The sequence below is a fragment of the Amphiprion ocellaris genome, chromosome 17 (assembly GCF_022539595.1).
Source record: "Amphiprion ocellaris isolate individual 3 ecotype Okinawa chromosome 17, ASM2253959v1, whole genome shotgun sequence".
Taxonomy (NCBI): domain Eukaryota; kingdom Metazoa; phylum Chordata; class Actinopteri; family Pomacentridae; genus Amphiprion; species Amphiprion ocellaris.
The window spans coordinates 6,394,726-6,417,656 of record NC_072782.1 but is presented as its reverse complement, the minus strand read 5'-3'; the positions used below and the strand labels follow the sequence as shown (position 1 = coordinate 6,417,656).

Sequence of the window (22,931 nt, the reverse complement as noted above, 5' to 3'; positions counted from 1 at the left end):
TTTTTTGCATTGGTTGCCAAACTGTGGTCCTGGCGAGTCACCGGATAAATCTGTGGCGCTGTGAGGTGATTAATGACGCAGGAAAGAGAAAAGGTTTTGCTACATAAATCTGTATAAGCCTTTTTCTCTCTGATCTTTGCCGTTTTGTAGCATAATGGATATTTTGGCCTCAAGCAGACGTTTAAATGAAAACATATGAGAAGTCTGGGCTGGATATCACTTTTGGTGCTCAGATATCAGAAATGTTGGCCCCAGTTCAGCAAGAGGAAACTGTATTTTATAAGGGATCATAAGCTAGACATGTAGGAACCACTGGCTTATTAATAATAATAATAATAATAATAATAATGTGCTGGATTTTATTACTTGATTAAGCAAAGTAGCTGTCCCTGTCAAAATAATTCCAACACTGTTCTCAGAAATAGATAAACAATTGATAATAACACAAAATAGATATAGACAAGTAAAGTACCTAACAAAGTATAATTCAAAGAATCTGATGGTCATATTCAGGTGCCTGTGATCTATTTAAACATCAAGGAGTTTAGATTGTAGAATGAAACAATGTTAGGATTGAAATACAAACTTAATCTAAGAATAATCCCTTGAAATGACATCTATCGTCGTCTTTTTTAAGTTTATTGTTCTGCATATCACAGTTATTGTTGCAGGGGGGGGGACCCAGGTGCAGGCATAGATAAGTCAGACAGGTGGCAACGGAAACAGGTCTTTATTTTAACAAAAACTAACTAAACCAATACAGAAAGGGGAAAACAAACCAGGAGACTAAACCAAATCTAAGACAAGAATGAACTACATTACAAAACCTACAAAAACCCACTGCTAAACTACAAAAACCAAACCAGGATAAACTAAACTATGCAACAAATGAAGCACTTACAAAACCAATGTGGGACGGGATTAATGGGGCAAGGTAGGCAGACACGGGGAATCTGGAAGTTGGCGGGGAAACAGGACAGGCAGACAGAGAGCTGAAGACAGAGGGGACCAGCAGTTATCCAGGAATGGGGGTGACAAGAGTCTAGGTGGGGCTATAGCAGGCTGGAGACTAGAAACAGGGCAGGTGGAAATCCTGAGAAGAACAGAGTCCAGGTGGGGAAAAAAACTGAGTCCAAGAGATGGGGAAGGAGAGTCCAAAAGAGAGCAGTGAGTCCATGACAGGGACTGACTCCTTATGATCCAGAGGGGAGTGAATGAAAGGACAGAGCTTAAATAGGTGGAGGTGAGGTGGAGAACAGGTGAATGGAGTGAACTGATTACTGCAGCTGACACTCATAGCAATCAGCAGGTAGCAGAATGCAGGCAGGTGAAACAGGGAGAGCAGGAGGGAGAGAGACAGGGAGAGAGAGAGACATGAGGGAGAGATGACAGACAGAGGCAGCCAAAGAGAGACAGGTCAACACAGAAACAGATCAGGACCCAAGGGAGAAAGGAGGAAAAAGAGGAAGAAGGGGGAAAAAGGGCAGGGGCTGGAGCAGGATCATAACAGTTATGCACCACTTCTGGCAGAGCTGTAGCACTGTGCCACCTTGTGGATAATATAATATAATATAATATAATATAATATAATATAATATAATATAATATAATATAATATAATATAATATAATATAATATAATATAATATAATATAATATAATATATATAATATAATATAACATAACATAACATAACATAACATAACATAACATAACATAACATAACATAACATAACATAACATAACATAACATAATATAATATAATATAATATAATATAATATAATTATAAATAAAAATAATAAAAATAGAAATATTATTATTATTATTATTTTATACATTTTGTTAATTGGGGCTTCATTAACTCATGCATATTAAGCATTATGTTCATTAAATGGTCAGAAATGACAGGAAAATGCTTAGATTTTTGTCAACTAAGGTAACACAGCCTCATGCCTTTACTGTATGTGAACTGATTTTGCTTGCTGCTGTGTGTATTCACCCACCAAAGGCTCATTCTGAGTCAGGAAAATCCCTGAGAAGGCAGCAGGTCCTGCAGAATGCCTTGGGGAAATGAGGCATGGGTTGAATTTTTATTAAAGCAGCATCCTCAATACATGAGCTGCGTATTTCTTTTCATGTGTTTCTTATTAGTTCCTCTTGTGCAAACACCAAACTCAAAATTAGGACGGTTTTCTTCAAAGTTTGGCTTTGAATAATGTTAGTTTTTCATCTTCGATGTTATATATTATTTTTGGTTTTCTGTGAAGAAATGTTGCATGAATTTGCCACTCTTGCTAATGCCAGATCACATTTATAGGACTGTGGTTTGTCTTCAGAGATCTAACAGACATTTTGGCTCATTGTTACTAGCTTCACCTGCATTTTGTTGTTCCAAAGTTCTCTTCACATTTCAGCCTTCAGTTGCACACTTGCTTCCTCCATTTCCTACTTTAAGGGCGAATAGCTGCAACATTATGAAGGAGTTGATGCTCAGCAGATGAGATCTCTGGAAAAGCATTAAACACCTGACGACATCTGCCGAGTCCCAGCTCACATGAACACCATGTGATCAGACGGAAGAGGCATTGTGGTTTTTGACACACTGGGGGAGCCTCGTCTCTAATGGCCGCCGCAGGGCCGGTGTGAAAGTTCCAGCTGATCAGCCTGAAGTGTTCCCTTCAACCGGCACAACATCCACAGCTCCCCGGGTGGAAACCGCTCAGGCTTTGTCAGGACTTGTAATTACAAAGCCTCTCTGTTGCAGGATGTGGACGTGAGCCCAGAGATGGTGTCGTGATTACAACTCTTGAACCACTGCACATGAATTACGCTGGTCTGGGAGTGAACTCTGCCACATTAGTCTTCACTCCTCGTTGGCCGCACAGCAGATAAATCCAGTAATTCAGTCAATCTGTTGATGTGGATCTGCCAACGTGAAAATAAGCTTTCCTACTTCAACGTGTGTAAGAGATTGACTCGGAAATAGGAAACAATAATAATATTAATTTTATTTGTGTAGCACCTTTAAGAAGGTGCTACACACCATACTGAACTATGACGTTTTTCTCATATTTTGGACCACCTGAAAGGCTGAGAATACAAAAAAAAACTGTTAAAATATGTTACTGAAGTGACATAACGAACAGACGGACAGCAGAATGAGCAAAGAACCTGCGGTAACGTTGCTTCTTGCGTTGTGGATGTAGCAGCCCCTTGCTGAAAGAGCTGCTTGGTCCTTACAGTCTCATGCAGGAGATGAAAGATGTTGTACATGATGGATGTGAGCTCAGATTACATCCTCCTCTCACCCAGCTCCTCACCGGTGTCCAAATTGCTGGATGTTTTTCTTGAATTATTGCAAAAATTTCTTTACATATATCAACAAATCACACAGAAACACTGATTAGATAATGCTGGTACTTATTAGCTTAATTCCAGTAACTGATTGACTAAATGTCAAACACGAGACGTGACAAGGACAATATCGACGTTATAATCGTCCCTCTGGTTGTAAAATAATTATATAAATGTTCTTATTCTCTTTCCTGCTGCATAATGAGCCAAAGTCCTGCCCGACTCCCAATCTAACCGCTGCCGGATTCAGTAATGAGCAGCAGTGAAGGACAAATGGACTGTCAATATGCCTTAATAAATCTTAAAACACATATAATATGCTACTCATAATCTCTGTTTTATGCCTAGAACTGTTTGGCTGATACGCTTTTACTTTACTTCAAATGTGTTGTCTTTCAAAGGACACCATCACTTTCTGCGTAACGCTGAGCGAAACGTCTTGTTGTGTAACTTTATTCCAGGCAGTCAGTGGAAGTCAGCAGAAGCTTTTATCTTTTTAGGGCTGATGCATTCCATTTGGCATATTTTTTGTTGTTGTTGCTGTTAATCCTTTATCTCCTGTGCCTTTAATGAACAAAGACCAAAAGCTTGGACGCATTTAGTTTGTTTACAGTGAAAATAAGGTGATGAAATTGCTATGTAATGTAAAAAATGCGTATTTGACAGTAAAAAAAGAAACAAAAAAACCCCAGTCCAAAACAGTGTACATTTACTTGTTGACATTGTGTGACTGTACATTTATACTGTTTTACTGTCTCTAGTCAGCAAAAAAATCATTATTTTCAGACATTTGCTGTTATTTTCACTATCTTTGCAGTTTTTGAGAGGTACAGTGTCTGACAGTCTTTTTCTGGCACATCTAGCTGCCAGTATTTATGCATTTTTTTTTTTTTTTTTAAAGAGATTTTTTAAAATTTTTTTTCCCCTTTAATTGAACTACCATTTAACTGTGTACTCACCACAAAGTCAGGAACTATTGCTGCTGCTGTTATTGCAGTAATATTGGCATCTTTAAATGGTTTACACCGTTAGAATCATGAGGCTCGGTGCTTTCAAACGATTTATAATTTGCTTCCGAATGAACCGATGCCTTTCACATGCAGCACCGCATTTTCCCTTCATACTCAGCTGCTGTGCATTAAGGGGTTAAAGGGCTTAAATGTATAGATTGTTCTAAAGCCCTGTGGCTGAGGTGTTCATGTGATGGCAGTGGGATGCTCTGACATTCAAGATCTGAATGTCAGATTGCAGCGAATCACAAGCTATATGAATGCTACTTGAAAATCAAACAAACAAGTTTAGTATGTTTGTGACTGCATTTCAAACTGTTTTTCATGAGAGCAAACTGTTGAAGAAGCACAATAAAAACACGTTGAGATCATAAGATAAAATGCTCCCATAAATATTTTTCTTTTGAGGTCAGGCCCGTGGGTTGGTTCAGTCAGTGAGGCCCTCTGTAGAATCATACAGACGGTAAACAGAGAGAAAAGTTATCAAGACAGGACGCTCCACCACAGCTCTGTTCACCAAAGACAGCTACAGTATTCTGCCATGGTATAGACTACTATGTATGAGGAATGTACTCCTGCTAATGATTGATTTCTTACACTAATTGGTAGTGTTTGTTTGCAGTCCTGCAGAGCTGGGGTATGAGAAGCCCTGGGCCTCTTAGATTTCAGTTTTCCTGAACGATAAAGTAAACTGGGCCACTCAAAACCGCAGAGACAATCTTTCACCATCCGGAGCTGCCGGCCGGCCGAAGTCTCTCCTTGGGTTTAAACTCAGGAGTGAATTCAATAAGTGTGACTGAGCCTTAATCCCCACAGAGCATGGCCTCATTCCAGCGATTGATTCTCATTCAAGTGAATATTGATTGTTCCCGTTTAGAGATTTCAAGCAGCCATTTGTAACAGTACCAATCTGATAACTCCCCCATCTCACTCCTTTACATCTCTTCCCGGCTGCTGCAGTTCAGCAGGAAGCTGTGGAGGTTGTGGTTCTGTCACTGTGATAGTTCGGTGCCATATTTCTTCTTTTTTTTCTCATTATCACAGAGCCACGTGAAACCAGAAAAAAATGCACTCTACTTTTGGATGGTCTAATGGGAGCAGAGAAAATGGCGGCTCTAAAAACTCCTTGATACAGTTTTATTGTCCACTTGAACTAATGGTCAAAATGCTACTTTTAGATTGTTCATTTAAAGCTTTTAAACCACAACAAATCACAGAAATTCCATCAAAGTCTGCACAGACACCAGTCACTGCTGCTGTGGCTAGGCAGCTTTTAGACTTTATCTGGTGCAAATGTTTTAATTAAGACTTGAGATTTAGCTGTTTGATTTTATTTGTGTGGTGCAACAAATTCAATTCTCAAGTTCCTGGATAATTAAACTTGACTTTTTCAGTTCTTTTCATGTGGGTTTCCCTCCAAAATTATACCATTATTTGTTGGTCTCACAAAGCATTATACAGTTTCATACATGCATCTATGGGTGCAAATTATGCTCTAAAGTCCAATTCTGGTCAGATTTCAAGTAGCTGCTGCATTTTTCGCTGCTCCTGTGGAAATGTAGTTTTTTGATTTGTTAACATGTCCATATGGTGTATTTTATATGTTGGAAGACATACTGTGAGCAAAATAAGCAGCATGGCTGAGTGTTTCCACCAATGATAACACATGTTTGGACTTCTTGGGTTTCATACATGACAAATCTAAGGAACACTTTACACGGTGAAGTTCTCTGTATCACTATTTTTCTTCACAATCAGAAAGTAGTTTTACAATTTCTTATAAAAGTCGTCAATGCAAGGATTTCACAGATCTATAAATTCTTAAGGAAGCAAATGTGTAGTCGTACATCTAATCCATTTTCAAGCTTAAGGGGATAAAGTTCAAAATATGTAGCTTTGATTCAAAGAAATTAGTTTTTAAGGGTTAAATCAACAGCTGATGAGGGATTTTAAAGCTCTAATATTTTAGTTATCAGCATTTATTGTTATTATGCAAATATAACCAATAATACAATTTTATCCTCTCCCCATCATAAACGTAATTAAAAATCATTTACCCATGCCTGATAAAAAACAAAGCATTTTTAATTTTGCCTCATCCTCTAATGGTTTCTGTTCTGCTTTCCCCCCACAGTTCTGGCACGAACACCTTTATAACCTTGGACATGGATGTCACCATTATAATGATAGATAAAGCTGCACGCAGAGATTCAGCAGTCCAGAAACGTTGAGACACGCAGTAGGTGGTGAGGAATGATGAAATATTGCCAGTGTATGAAATCTGGTGCAGGTTGAATGTTTGAGCCTGGAGCAGATGTACAGATCCACCAAGAGTAAAGAAAATTAGTATCCAACAGTTTAAAGTAGGTGCACCTAATGCAGTTCAATAGAGAAGCCCTCAGTAAATGAAACACTGCTTATTCAGTGCACATTTTTTAGATGATGATTGCTCAAGGCCATTCAAATACAGGACTTCATTACATAATCATTCTCTTAATTTAAGAGGGTTATCATTAGCATTTTTCACATTTTGATGAGGCTACTGTTGGTTTGGTTGCATTAAAGACCCCTTCCATCACTGAAAATCAAGTTGTTTTTTTCTTACTATGTCAACATGTGTGAGGCAGGAAGAGATTGTTTTCATGTGAAAAAACCTTTAGATAATGTAATTTTGCTACACAGAGATGGGATCTTGTATGTTAAATCACCTACCAGAGAGGGAGTTTAACCCTTTGATGCACAACATGGGTCACTTTTGACTCATGTTGTGCATCAAAGGGTTAAAACCTCTGGAGTTATTTTTCCAATGTTTAATCTTACATGACTCAAACCTGTAACATTACATTTTTAAAGGAAATATGAAATGGGAAACCTTGATTTGCACCAATAGGAACTAAAATATTGGTATCAACGACAAGGCCCAAAACGTGTGGCAATCTACACCTACAGCACATACAGTATGTTTCACTGCTGTTTTAGACATAATTATTAAAGGACCTGCACACCTGCAGAAGTGTTTTAAATAAATCTGGATCATTAGACATCTAATCAGGATGATGGAGCTGAGAGGGGCTATGTGAGGAATAAAGTACCGTCACCAGACTTAGGTCCCACATGGCGAAAAAACATTTTCTTTGTTTGTGTTTTGGTATTTGACCTTTATTTTACCAGGTAAAAAATGTTTGAGAACCAGTTTCCATTTGCAAACATGACCTGGCCAAGAGGCGCCACCAGGAACAAATACAGACACAAATGGACATATAAGTATAACAATGAACAAAAGTAAACATGTAAGAAGCATGGGAGCTTATGCATATGAGTGGAAAAAAATGTGCATGAGGTGTAGAAAGTGTGAGTGTATATATAAGTATGTATGTAAGTAAAGTCCAAAGTGATCAGCAGGAGCAACAGTCAACTACAATCTGTTGGAGCTTGAAGGTGGTGAGTGGAGTCAAAGTTGAAAGTTTGAGGGTGTTTTGTGAGGATACCTAGTTGTTAGCTGCTGCAAAGCAAAAGGAGTTACATCCAAAAATAGTAGAAGTACTGGGGATGATGAGCTTGATGTATTCACCTAGTACAATATGAATTAAGGGCAGCATGAAGAAGAGAGGACAGGAAGGGAGGTGTCTAATCCAGAACTGACTAGTAAACAAAATGAAACCAGTGATGAAGCCGCCGCTTATGAAAGGAGGGCCACCTCATCGATTTATTTTTAGCGATTTTGTGGTTGTTATAAACTTGGAATTGTAAAGTAAAAGCTGTTAAGATATGAGGATGTTTACTTCTGACATTCCTCAAGCCCCCTCACATGGATAGCCTCCATGCTTCACAAGCCGTTAGGAATTTTACTGAACTGCTGCGTTCCGACTGTAGACCGTTCTGACTGCCTCCACCTCAGCCATTCAGAAAGAGAAGCTGCCTTACAGTCCGCCAGATAGATTTCATTTCTACAGCTGCTTCCACTAACTTTAAAATGTCTCACCTACGAGCAAAAAAACACAACAAATGTTCTGCTGTTTGCTGCAAGAGTGAACACAAACATCTCCATGCACTCCTAGCATCTGAGGAACTGAAGACACAGTGAGCTTGTTGTATAATTGATGGCAATGTTACCACAGCAGGATCGCAAGTGTTAGCATGTTGTGCAGCTAATGTGGGTAAAGTTGCCATTAGCTTTGATGCTAAAGGATCAGAATTCTGTGAAAACTGTAAAGATGAAGGACATTCACAGATGGTGGAAACCTTAAGACCAATTTGAAACCAATAAGCAACACCTGGGTGAGTTATTGTGTTTTTATGTTGCTCGCTGTGTTTCAGTGCAGCCTCAACTCAGGCAATGTTTCCATCAGTTTGCTTCTCTCCTGCTCTCTGTGCTCACATTTACTATATTTTAATACAGTCAAATTCTCACTAAGTTGTTCTCATTCACATATTTTTCTTAAATAGTGACTGAAACACAGCCCATTCAGAATACATGCTAACCAACAACCACTTCACAGCCATTTCCAAGCTGCTGGTCTGGACTGGTAGAATACAGATTTGATAACCACAACATTATCTAACAAACTCAGCAAACACATCCATTAAAAACAACCGCTGTGCTGTGAATTCAATACAAGTCCTGGTCTCAGACACTCAATCAAATGTGTAGGCTGCCATGCTGTGTTTAATGTTTTGTTCCACATTCATAGATGCAGAGAGAGTCTTCTTCCTGAAATGGTTAGACATGCAACATATGTGCAATACTAAATTATATTTTAAGCCATGCTGCCTGGTTTAAGCTGTGCAATCTTGTGCAAAATGTGTTGTTTAACTACAATATGTTGTGTTAGTTTTTATGAATGGCATTTGAATGTGAAGCACAAGCACTAGTATGTGGTTGACTGTCACTTTTATGTTTACTCTACATGTATAATTTATGTTAAATAAACCGACATTAGCCCAAGTTCTCCCTTAGGAGAAGTATAATGTATTGCAAAATAACACTGAGGAACCAAACTTATTTTTTTAACTAGATCTGTATCCCATTAATGTGAGCTTACTAGCTTACTCTTACAGTAGTTTCACTGTCCTGGAGAGACACCTACTGGCAGCTGATAACATTTTCTTAAGACTTGTACAGACCATAGTAGTCGTTTATAGAAAGTAGTGTTACACTGATTTTATCCATCAGTATCTCAGTTTTGTAATTTTTGTGAAGAGAGAATTCCTTATGTTTATTGTGGAATCATCCAATTATATACTGATATAATGGCTATAATGTTATAGGTATATGTGACACCACTCTGGAGAGTATACAGGGTAAATTATAGTATATAATTTAGTATTTATGGTATATGGCATAGAGAACATTTTAGATTCCAGCTGACAGAAGGGATTAAGAGAGGAAAGTGCAATTATAAATCTGTCTTCTACTTCTATACCACAGACATCTTCATGGATTTATCAGTGCACAGCAAAGTCCTGATAATGCCTTGTACCACTAAAGTTATATTACCTGAAGGATACAATGAATACGACAAAAAATGCAGCTGATTCCATAATACTTTATGTCCTATCTGACATGCTTCAGCTTCATTGTATTCCCAGGGTATATAAGAGGACATTTCATGTCATCAGCAGCACTGCACATGTAAAGGTCTAGAGTGGTTTCCTGCTGACATTCAAGCCGCAGCAAGTCAGAAGTTGTCTGCTCTCACATAATGCCTAAAACAAAAGAATGAGAGACAGGTAGTTAAAAAACTGAAGAAGCCATTCATCAACGAAAGGCAGAGGAAAGCCTGGTTACTCTTTGCTGGGATCACAAGGATTGGACTGTTGATGGTTGGACTAAGGTTCTCTTCAGTGATCAATGCAATTTTCACTTCATGCCCACTCCAACCAACTGACTGGTTAGGAGGAAGCCTGGAGAAGCCTACAAACCAGTCTGTCTGCTCCTACAGTAAAACATGGGGGTGGGTCAATGATCATCTGGGGTAGTTTCAGTCTGGGTGGAACAGGGCCAATAAACCAGGTCATGTTTGGGGTTACTCTTGAAAACAGTCTTATTCCATCAGCTGCAAATCTCTTTCCTGCCTCCAATGACTGGATTTTCCAACAAGACAATGCCCCTTGTCACACAGCAAGGTCAGTTAAAGCCTGGATGGAGAACCAGATCATTGGAACCATGCCTTGGCTGCTCAATCATCAGATCTAAATCCAACTGAAAACCTGTGGAAAATCATCATACACAAAATGGAGAACCACAAGCCCAAAAACAAAGCAAATGTGTTGGAATTTGTGCAACAGGAATGGGCTGCTGTGACAGCAGAACAATGTCAGAAGCTGGTGGAGAACATGCCAAGACGCATGGCTGCAGTCATCAGAAACAATGGTTATGCAATCAAGTACTAACTCCTGTGTGGATCATGTGACTAAAACAGACAGAAAAGAAAACATGAAGTGTCTAAAAGCTGTTTTTGGCAGTACAATGCCATAGCTATTGATGGAAGAATTGAAATGATTTTGGTTATTATCAAGTAAACCACAGAGAATGTCAAGATATCAGCTCTTAAATTAAATTCTTATGAGCTATTTTTGTTGTTATCATTATATTTGTCCAAAGAAATGTACCTTTAGTTGTACCAGGCATTAAAATGAACAAGAAACTGAAGAAAACAAGGGTGGTCTAATAATTTTTTCCATGAATTTTCCATAATTTGCACAAATTTCAATCAGATAAAGAATCAATGAGCCACATATTCAATTAAACAACCAATCTGCCCCTCCAGTATCTCTGCTTCTATAGAGGATGGAGACGAGCAATGGCAGGTTAACAAGGGAAATGTATTTTAGTTGTGTTTTTAGACTCCTTCTAAGACAGAAATTCTATTTTGTATCATACATTTGAAATAACTGGATTGTTTTTATGTGATTCCTGCTTTAAGCCAAGAGGAGTTCAGGCTCTGTTGTTGGTTGTTTCCCCCCCTAATCATTATCTCCCCTAAGGATTTGTTTCATTTTTATTTTTTTGGATTTACTTTTCTGTGTTTTCCAGTCTTTCTGTGAATTTAAAACTCTGGTCCACATTTATTTTTCAGTCTCTGGTCAGCCTTCTCTCAATTACTGACCCTTGGATTAATAATTAACACACATTTAGACACACGTAGCTTTCACTCTGGGTGGGGTGACTTTGGGATTAAGTGTTTTTTGTTTTGTTTTTTTTTATTGGTCATAGAGTTACAAAAGAGAAAATATTCGTTGATAGACCAGATTTGAAGGTACAAAGGTGAAGGCCACACTTTCATTCCCGTATCTTATATAATTAATAATGTGTTGCAGTGAGTAATTTCATATGTTTTATTAATGTAAGTGGCCAATGATCTCCTCTGCCAAAGTAAAAATCAGTGAGATGGGTTATCAATAGCTGTACTTATCGGTTATTTCTGTTTCCAGAAATAACCGATAAGTTTCCAGCGAGACAACAAATGTATATGTAACAGAGTTATCATGGGTTAGCCTGTGATAACCTAGACTGGATGAGACTGAATTGAACTGAGCTGAATGAAACTAAATTAAATTAAACTGAATTCAATTTAAATAAAGGGAGTTTAAGTACACTAAACTGAAATGAAGTGAATTGTATTTGATTGAACTGAACTGAATTAAAGTGAACTAAAGTGAACTGAACTGAGATTAATTGGCACTTGGTTAGCACCGTCACCTTGCATTTAGAAGATCCCCAGTTTGTGTCCTGGTCTGGGCCTGGGATCTTTCTGCATGGAGTTTGTATGTTCTTCCTGTGCATTGTGTGTTTTCTCTGGCTTCCTCCCACAGTCCAAAAACATGCTGAGGTTAATTGGTGATTCGAAATTGTCTGCAGGCATGAATGCAAGTGTGATTGTTTGTTTCTAAGTGTAGCCCTGTGATAGACTGTTACCTGTCCAGGTGTGCTCTACCTTCACCCTAAGTCAGCTGGAATAGACTCCAGCCTCCCACGACCCTAAAGAGGATTAAGCAGTGAATAGATGATGGATGGATGGATGGATGGATGAGATTAAGTGGATAAATTGCATTGAAATAAACTTAAGGGAACTGAATTGAATTAAACTGGAATCAAAATGAAATTAATTATTTAAATTGAATTGAATTGGACTGAACTGAACTGAACTGAATCAAGATTAACTGAGTTGAATTGAGTAGAGTTGAACTGAATTGAACTGTATTGCACTGAACTGAGCTGAGTTCCACTGCAGTGCAGAGTTTATCAGAAGGTCCTTTGTTTTAAAGGAACACCATTGCCTTTACTTCTGGTATTTCCTTGTAGGTTGATGATTAACAACATAATTTGCTGAAAAGTTACACATTTTAACTTATTTATATCCATGTCAACATTCCTGCATTCATACATTCACTTATAACCCAAAAAAAATAATGGTGATTTATTAGACAAACACCAGTTTTCCTCTTTTCCCTTATTTTATGCACACACACACGCACACACACGCACGCACACACACGCACACACACACACACACACACTCACACACGCACACACACGCACACACACACACACTCACACACACACACACACACACACACACTGTCCAAAGGTATAAAGGTGAGTGTAGGCGTGTAGTTTCTCCAGTCAGAGACGACCGACTCCAGCAGCGCTCCTCTCCTCTGCTCTTCCTCTCGGCAAAATGACTAACGACTATAATTATTTTGGATTCTCCTATGTAAATAGGATGGCAAGAAATGGCACATCCGGCCCGGCCCTAAACAATGCACCAGATATTGCAGTCATTGTGATTTACTTCTTGGTTGTGTTGGCTGTCGGAATATGGGTGAGTTGTCTAATCTTTCAATTTGCAACTCTAAATCTTTTTTCTCTGTGACTTACTGACAGTTTCAGACCTGTAATCCGTATTACTCCAAGAAAGAAACTTACAGCTAAGTTATAATTTCAGAAAATGAGATCTGTCTGCTTTCAACCAGAAACAAAACGTAAAAGTGATTTTGTACGTTGGCAAAGACACAACAAACTTATCTGCGGTTATGTCAGAGGCATCCTAGTGTTTTGCAATCAAGGTGTTATGTGTTATGCGGGTCTTTTACAGCAGCACTAAAGTTAATGAGACATAAATGGAGTGGACTGATGTTGTGCAATCACAGCATGTTCCCTGGCAACCTGCTTCCTAATTGTTTTACAGCAGATAACATTTTTTTACATTTCAAAATGTACATATTAAAATCAATTAGATTTATTTATGAGCAGGATTGTTGCTTTGGTTTTCAAGTGTGCAATGATTCCGTTGTTTTCATGTACTATTCTGATCAGTGTTACAGAGGGGTACTGCAGGCTTTAACAAATAGTGACAGCTGAAAAAGTTGCTAAAATGCTAAAAATGTCCCGTTGTCCTGTTTCAGGCTATGGTCCGCACCAACCGATCCACTGTGGGCGGCTTCTTCCTTGCAGGGAGGAGTATGGTGTGGTGGCCGGTGGGTATCTGCTAAGATTAATGCAACTCTAAGCTATTATTTTATTAATTTTCCAGCATAAAGTGTCATTATCACTATGAAAGACACATGCAGACTGATAAGTTTTGTATTACTGGGTAATATAAAATCTGCTGCTGTTGCCATTATGGAAGTGCTTCATGTGACATTTGATTTTATTGGAGTGATTAGGTGCGTAATTTATCTTATTTATTAAGCTGACTTTGTACGTGGTCATACTATAAAAGCATAAAGAAGTCTGAAGCTTCTCTCAATTTCAAAATCACAACAAAAACAATATAAATGCACATTAATAACTAATTTAACTACACTCTCCACAGATCGGAGCATCCCTTTTTGCCAGTAACATTGGCAGTGGCCACTTTGTAGGAATCGCTGGCACTGCTGCAGCGGGAGGAATAGCTACTGGTGGATTTGAATGGAATGTGAGTATTTGTGACTGTGTCAGATCTATCGTTATTGTGTCTTACACAAATGAATTTCCAACCTGTGACACAGATAGCACTGTTAGCAGCAATCTCAGGTGAGCTGATGGTTCAAAGAGCATCATTGGAGTTTCACCCTGCAGACAATGGAGGGAAATTGTTTATTGATCTAAATATTTATCATTTATTTCCTTGTGTGTTTCAGGCCCTTGTAGTAGTTGTCATTCTGGGATGGCTGTTTGTGCCCATCTACATTAAAGCTGGGGTAAGCAGAAAGCATTTTTTAAAAATATATATACACATTTTATTTGTCTAAATTTGCATTGAGCAATGAAAAAAGTCAAGTCAAGTGAAATGCAATAAGCCGTGGATGTTTCTAGGTGGTCACCATGCCTGAGTACCTGAAGAAGAGGTTTGGAGGACAACGTATTCGCATCTATCTCTCTGTGCTCTCCCTCTTCTTGTATATTTTCACCAAGATCTCAGTAAGTTGCAGCGGATATTCCAATGTCAACATTGCACCATTATTGGATGATATCAGTTGAAGTGATGCGTTGTTTTTCCTCTCCACTCAGGCAGACATGTTCTCTGGCGCCATTTTTATCAACCAGGCTCTTGGGTTGAATATCTACCTTGCTGTTATCCTGCTGCTACTGATTACTGCGCTGTACACTGTCACAGGTCTGTCCACGCGGTGAATTTGCTTCCCTTTCCACCAAACTTGCTGATTTTGCTCATAAACTAGTCTTATCTGTGTAAATGGCACCATAACTGGGGTTAAAGTCTTGTCAAGGCCATATGTAGACACACAGACAACAGCTCTCTTTCCTCAGAGCTAGTTTATCGGCCGTGTTATTGTGGTTAATTACCCATGGACTATGATAAGCACGAACTGGCCTTCTGTTGCTACTCTGATATAATGCATCAACAAGTGGACTTAACTTTTATAAGATGACCATCGATAGAGCAGTTACATGATAATATGATTTTTTTAATCCACCAGTTCACAGCATATGTCATCTCAGGGCTGCTTAAATAGAAAGGTGAAGAAGTTGGAGTCTTAAACTATAAAAACCCAGACCAGTAAAGACTCCAAAGACTCCCCTTGAGCAAATTCTTTGGAAGAAAAATCTTCTCTTAAACAGGATGAAACCTCTGGCAGAACCAGGCCCAGGGAGAGTAGCAGTCTGCCTCAACTAGTTCGGGTTAGCAGGAGAGCAGCATAGCAGAGAGAAAACAAACAAGCGGTACATAAGCCAACAATAAATACTTGGGAGGATGTCGAGGCCTGTAACTGCAGACCAGAAACAAGTAGGGATACATGTAGCAGCAAACTTAGTGGATGGTTTAGAGTCACCTGAGCCATGAAGTTATATAAGGTTTCATAAGTTTCATATCTAATGTGAAAAATAGAAAGGTGGTTTAACGTCCAAACCCAAATTTGAGCCTATAGCTGAAGGATTTGCCTCCTACTCCACTTTTGGAAACTTTCTGAATCAGACATAAATTTGCACCCTGACAGCAAAGTTCTCTGTTAGCGTAATATGGTACAATAAAGTTCTTACGATATGAGTGCGTTTGGCTGTCTAGAGTTTTGTATGTGAAAGGCAGGATTTTAAATTATAATGCAATAAAGAGAGGATAACATGGGAGGAATACAATCTCTCTTGTTTGTTCCTGTTAGAACTGCATTTCCAGAATCTTTAGTTTTTCAGAGAGTTATTGGAACATCCTGATAATAAAAGAAATAATAATAGTCCAGCTTAGAGGTAACAGATTCATCAACTAGTTTTTCAGCATCACTCTGAGACAGGATGATTTTGACAATATTGAACAGTTATGTACGTGAAAGGATGATTGATAACATCACATATTGTGTCTCAGGTGGACTGGCTGCAGTGATCTACACAGACGCCTTACAGACTGTCATCATGGTTATTGGATCATTCATCCTTATGGGCTTTGGTAATATGATATTTTCCTTTTTCTTCCTTATGTTTTTTTATTAGTTATTATGGTAGGACAAGTCCTGTTTGTGATGATGAGTAAAAATCCCCATTCGATGGTTTAACTTGCACACATCTGCAGCGTTCCATGAGGTCGGCGGCTATGAAAACTTCCAGGAGCAGTACATGCAGGCCATCCCCTCAGTCACGGGGAACGTCAGTGCAGAATGCTACGAGCCTCGAGCAGACTCCTTCCACCTTTTCAGGAATGCAATCACAGGAGACCTGCCATGGCCTGGCCTGATATTTGGACTCACCATTCAGGCCACCTGGTACTGGTGCACCGATCAGGTCAGTAAAGGAAATTGGCAAAACTGATTCGTATCTGTGTGACCACTTGTGATTGTGAGGATACTTCTGCTGATTCAGCGGCAGCTTTAACTAACCCACTAGCAATACAGACTCATTCAGTTGATTCCCACACATTTATGGTCCTTTATCTTTGCCAGACTCACTTAAGCGGTCTGTGGTGGCCTGCTGTAAGACAATAGTCATGCTCTTATTTAGTCATTAACTCCCTAAGCTGTAGGCTTTAAACAAATACATCCATTGAGAAAAATGACTCCAGGACCATGACCAAGTGAATGACTTGAAGAATTTTGAAGTCTCAATCTCCCCATCACCAGATCAGCTTGAAATTCCAAAACCTCCAGCAAAATGTTTGCAATCAAATCTGCAACTTCAGCAAATTCTATGCAACAGAAATCAGGCACATTCATTGTGATCATAGCTGTAACAGGCAGCCTCGTCACTGAATGTGCTACAGTCGGGCACCTTTTGAAAAACGGCGTCAGGTTGCTCATTAATAATAGATACAGCCTGGTCCTCCTACAGGTGCCTGTGAGGTGGAAAGGGTTAATGAGTACCCAGACACTGAAATGAAAGTAACAGAGAGACTAACAGTGGAGGTCAGTGAATGCTAATTCAAACACATAAGGGGTATCCTGCTGTCAGTTAACAGAAGGAGATAATTTGACTTCTGGGGGTCACTCAGCAAACAGAGTTTTAGAAATGTATGATTTGTAAAACCTTCATCTGAAACTGATATATATTTGTAGTGAGATAAAAGAATATAATAGCAGGAATTTTACAGGTGAGGTACAAGGGCCTATAAATGTGCTTAGCTACTTACCAGTGCTAAATGGTGACACCGATCTTTTCCTGTTTCTAGGTGATTGTTCAGCGCTGCCTCTCTGCCAAGAATCTGTCTCACGTTAAGGCTGGTTGTATCCTCTGCGGTTACCTTAAGCTGCTGCCCATGTTCCTCATGGTTTTCCCTGGGATGATCAGCAGGATCCTCTACCCTGGTGAGCTGCTTGTGACTCACGTAGGCGGAAGCAAGCTTACTTGCTCAAAGCAGTTCATGCACATTTTACCACAAGGTGAATTTAAACATTTCTTAACATACTGCTCATTTTATTAACTAGATGTGGTGGCATGTGTGGACCCGGCCGAATGTGAAGAATACTGTGGTGCCAGTGTCGGCTGCACCAACATCGCCTATCCCAAACTGGTGGTGGATCTCATGCCCAATGGTGGGCGTCTTACAATCTTTTTCCATGGAGCTGTGAATGCAAACTGCAGCCTCTTCATATGAGTTTTCCTCTTCTTAATCTGTTATTCTGTGTACTTCAGGTCTGCGAGGTCTCATGCTGTCTGTGATGTTGGCCTCTCTGATGAGCTCCCTCACCTCCATCTTCAACAGTGCCAGTACTCTCTTCACCATGGACATCTACACGAAGATTCGCCGCAACGCCAGAGAGAGGGAACTCATGATTGCTGGCAGGTAAAATACATTTTTGTGGTTGTGTTCAGTATGAATTGTTGAAAGTCTTGACTACCACTGTTTCTAAATGTGTGTTTCACCCGTGTATAGAGTGTTTATGTTGGTCCTGATTGGTCTGAGCATCGCATGGATCCCAGTGGTGCAGTCAGCCCAGAGCGGTCAGCTGTTCGACTACATCCAGTCTATCACCAGCTACCTCACTCCACCCATTGCAGCCCTCTTCATTCTCGCCATCTTTTGTAAACGAGTGAATGAAACTGTAAGTCACCTCAGAAAGTGTCATATGTTCCCTTGCTATAAACATCACACAACGGGAACCTGAAAGAATTGTTCCCTAGCACTACCATGTGACTCTCAATCTGATAGTCATGAGCAGTCAGCATGAGGGAACATAAAACTCTGGGAACATGGTCATGCTTCCCATTTGGACAAATACACTTTCTTGCTGAGACTTGGATGATCAGATTCATGCCAGACTCAAGTTTGAACGGTTAATATAAAGCTCGACCCAAAAACTGGCTACCTTTGCTTAGCGTGTAAACTGGAAACAACAGAAAACTTTTAGCCTTTTGGCCTTCGAGATAGAGTAAGGAGCTTGATTATCCAAAGGAAGTTCAAAGTAGGGTTGTTTCTCCTTTGCGTCCATAGGAGCCAGCTGAGGTGTTTAGGGTATCTGGATGCTTTACTTTGGAGGTTTTCAACTGGGAAGTGACCCCAGAGTAGGCCCAGGAGGGATTACATATCCGTTCATACTTTGGAAAGCCTCACAATTTCCACTCTAGAGTAGCTGGAAAATGTTGCAAGGAAGAAGGACATGGGAAATGACTTGGATAGTCTTCTACTAGTCTGCTACTGTGTTCCAACTCTCGATAAGCAGAAGAAAATGAACAAATGGATGATTGATTGCTTTAATGTTAAAGCACAACATGGCATTTTTACACTTTGGTATCTGTACAAAAGAAATACATGTTGGGTGGTAAGCATGACTACTGATGGTAGGAGGATTTTTTACTTAGGTTAGTCTTACCCGTTTCAGTCCATATGCTACGCTAAGTGTCATGACTGTAGCTTCTAGTCATTCAAACAAGCAACTCAGCGGTGTTCATTCCATCCAAAATCAGCACAAAGTTAAAAAAGACTTTTTACCCATTGCTGTTTTCCTACGAATGTTGTGTAAACCAATGTCTCTCCTGTTGTTTTCTTTCCACAGGGTGCATTTTGGGGCCTGATGATTGGCTTGTTGATTGGCCTGTCCAGAATGATTGCTGAGTTTGCTTATGGGACAGGGAGCTGCGTAAGTCCCAGTGACTGTCCCACCATCATCTGTGGAGTCCACTACCTCTACTTTTCCATCATCCTGTTCACTGTCTCCTGCATCATCATACTTTCAGTCTCCGTCATGACCAAACCCATCGACGACAAGCACGTATGTGACCGCTGCGAGATAAGGCTGAATAAATCATTAATGTGTTTTTGTGACCGCTTACCGAACGACACTCCCATTCTGAGTTGCTGCAGTTGCAATAAAATGAAAAGAAGTAACCAAACAACAACGAGCAAAGAAGCAAACACACATCAGAAGCCTTTCCTCTAATGTCACTGTAACTTTAAATTTCATAAACAAATACAGTGAAGGTTTATCCACTTTGGAATCGTCATCAGTATAGATTCTTGATCTGCTTTACAAGACCTAAGGAGTCTATTCAGGCCTGATGACTTAATGAGGTTCTGTGACTTCAAAGTAGTGGCATGCCCCAAAATATTTGCCTGGTATCACCAAAGGAGTTGGAATCTCTCAGTTAATTTTCGATTTCCAAAGGGCACAGACCAAATGCAACTGAATGCAATTAAAGAGACCAACAACCAACCAGAGCAGCTAAAATTCTGACCACTTCTTTTAATTTTGACTAAAAAGAAGATTCTACAGACAATTCCGCATCAGTCCATTTTGGTTGTTTGCCAAACTGTCTCTGTACAGTCATTTTATGAATCCTGCTCCATATTAGATAAGTGATCATGCATTGCATAGGTGACACTGAGTATTGGTTCAAATAGGAGTGTGAAGGCAGGGCACATTCTGCTAGAGTTACTGAAACATGAGCGCTCAGATTCGCCTCATTGTCACCGTACAAATGTACGTTTGCTGCCAAGGTTGTAGTTACTTTTTTCACTTTACAAGCGCTACAAAATGTGTCCAACATTCTCTGCTGTGTAATGTACTTTTGCATATAGTTGTAAAATATTTGTTTCAAACTGTATGTTGTGTTGTTTGACTAGTTGTATCGACTGTGCTGGAGCCTGAGGAACAGAACGGAGGAGAGGGTGGACCTTGAACAGGATGACTGGGTTGATAATGGAGATTCCAACAGCGTGGATGTAGATGGTAATTAGCAAGCATAAAGACTATACATATACAGTAACGGTGCATTCATACACACATACAAATACAAAGATGTTTTCTTCATTGCCTTTGTTCTATTGCAGAATATCACAAGAAACCTGGTCTGTGCAAGAAGGCGGTGATGTGCTTCTGCGGACTGGAACAGGAAAAAGCTCCCAAGCTGACCAAAGAGGAGGAAGCGGAGCTGCAGAAGAAGCTCACGGACACATCAGAGGTGCCTCTATGGAGGAACATTGTCAACGCCAACGCCATGATCCTCCTCTGTGTGGCTGTTTTCTGTCATGGCTATTTCGCTTAAAGGAACTCTTCAACTCCCTCTGGGATACTCTAACTTATATTTCACTGACTGGTTATTATATTAATATAATTTATGACCAAAACAACAAGCGAGTAGCCTTTAATATTAAAATAATGCACTTGTCTACCTTTCTGCTCTATCACTACTAATATATGTACTATATGTTTATGTGTATGGAACTCATCTATTACGTTATATATTTTTGCAAAGAAATTGCCTTTTCTGTTAACCTTTCCTGGTATTATTACTACTGAAGTTAACCAGTAAACCACACTGTAATATATTAATGCATATTACACTTAAAATCTGTTAAATAAGTGCACAAATATTCACACATTTGTATGCTAGTCATTGTTCTGACCCCCTCCACATTTGCAGATCCTTTGAGTTTTCCGTCTTGTTTTTATGGTCACTTATGTGAATATTAACATAATGATCAGGAGGTTATGTAAATTAAAACAGCTCACAAATGGAGCTGGAGCTTGACTCACGGTTGTCTTCACCTTAAGACAGTGCACTCATTTAGTTGCAGAAATGTCTAAATTGTGATGTAAACTCACAGGTTCTTGATGACTATCCGCTCATGTGTATACATTATTATCCCAATAATGAAGACGTACATTTTACTCAAACTGCAGCACTTAAATCTGACCCAACACTGGAAATAAAAATGCTTTGTTATCATGCCCAGGACTTTCTAGTTTACATTTGAGTGATGTGAAATGGAAGCATAGTTCATGATGTTGCCTTTACTCATAAAAAACGACTTGGCACTCAAAATATCAGCAAGATGGACCTGTAACATTTTCAAATCCTTATGATTACTGTGTGCTACCTCGTTCTTCTTTAAACTGTGTTTTCTCTATATGTGTGCACAAAGTCCAGGAGTGCTGCCATGTCTTAAATCAATGCACCTTATAGTATGTTGTTTTAGGTGTTAATGGATAAAAACATCTCAGGGAAGCAGAGTTGTGAATCACTCCAAACATTGTCTGACTCTATTTACTTCCGTCTACTGATTTGCTGTTTGTGTTGATGCAAAAAAAAGAAGCTAAAAACAGGTTTTATGTTTATTTTATTACACCCTAAAGTCAGGTAGATTTCCTCTCACTGAGGTAAAATTTTCATTTAATTACACATAAAAAAACATCTTGAATGAAACAAAAACCTGATCATTTACCATAAGGCTATTATCTCAGTCTTATCTCTAACTCTGGGGTTAATGTACACTGAGTGTAGCAGCGTTGTCCAATGGTTTATGATTTCTTGCATTCCTCCCTGAAACTTTATCTCTTTTAACGCATGTCCAACTCTCCCCCAACTGTGAATTACTTTATATCTATTCTCTTATGTCTGGCAGTGATTCTGCTGATTAATAATGGTGACAAAGCATATAAAAAAAACATTCAAAGGTCAGTCTGGAGGCTTGCTGTTTGGTTGATTCACTGGGCAGACCCTGTGATAGGTAATAAAGAAGCAAGACATGTTTTTAAGTTTTTGAAAATTGCAAACCAAAATACCTGAGTTAACTGGTATATATGGAGAGCTAAAATCCAATGGAAATATGATGGCCTTTTAAAAAAAACAAAAAACAACAGCTTCCAAAATATGTTGTTAATATCTCTATGTAAGTCCACAAGCAGCAGCAGAATGTTAACAGAATGTCCATTAAAACAGGAGTAAATAACAAACATTAAACAAACATTTACAGATTCAGTTTTCTGTGTACTGCTATAACTACCAAATACCTCAAAATCACAGTTTTATCAAAATAATAATGACAATGGGCACCCAGACAGCTCAACAGGTTAAGCGGGCAACCCATGAACAGGGGCTGTAGTCCCCGATGCAGTGGCCTGGGTTTAATTCCAACTCAGTTCCCCATTCTTCCCCTTGGTTTCCTGTCTGCCTCTGTACTTTCCTATTCAATATAGTCAACAAAAAGGCCGAAAAAATAACTAAATAATAAAGACAGTATTTATAATTTCACAAACAGCGCAACATGCTCAGCTGAATATCTCGCTGACACAGGGAGCATCACAAATGCAACATAACAAGCTTCACAAATCTGCTCAGTGTTTCAGGGTTCGATTCCAGGAAACTCTACAGATTTGTGATATAAATCTCCATAAACAGGTCTGAAATGATAATG

The 22,931-nt window shown here is 39.2% G+C and overlaps 1 protein-coding gene across 1 annotated transcript; it reads left to right on the top strand.

Moving 5' to 3' along the window:
• The first annotated feature begins 12,989 nt into the window (after nucleotides 1–12,989).
• On the top strand, nucleotides 12,990–21,465 carry slc5a1 (solute carrier family 5 member 1). The gene is made up of 15 exons (XM_023292876.3): nucleotides 12,990–13,190; nucleotides 13,774–13,845; nucleotides 14,184–14,288; nucleotides 14,494–14,553; nucleotides 14,669–14,773; nucleotides 14,864–14,969; nucleotides 16,173–16,253; nucleotides 16,377–16,585; nucleotides 17,466–17,601; nucleotides 17,722–17,829; nucleotides 17,930–18,080; nucleotides 18,171–18,339; nucleotides 19,291–19,506; nucleotides 20,358–20,463; nucleotides 20,565–21,465. Exons 1-15 carry the CDS (start codon nucleotides 13,047–13,049, stop codon nucleotides 20,777–20,779), a joined length of 1,983 nt encoding a protein of 660 aa, XP_023148644.2. The 5' UTR covers nucleotides 12,990–13,046; the 3' UTR covers nucleotides 20,780–21,465.
• The last annotated feature ends 1,466 nt before the right edge of the window (nucleotides 21,466–22,931 follow it).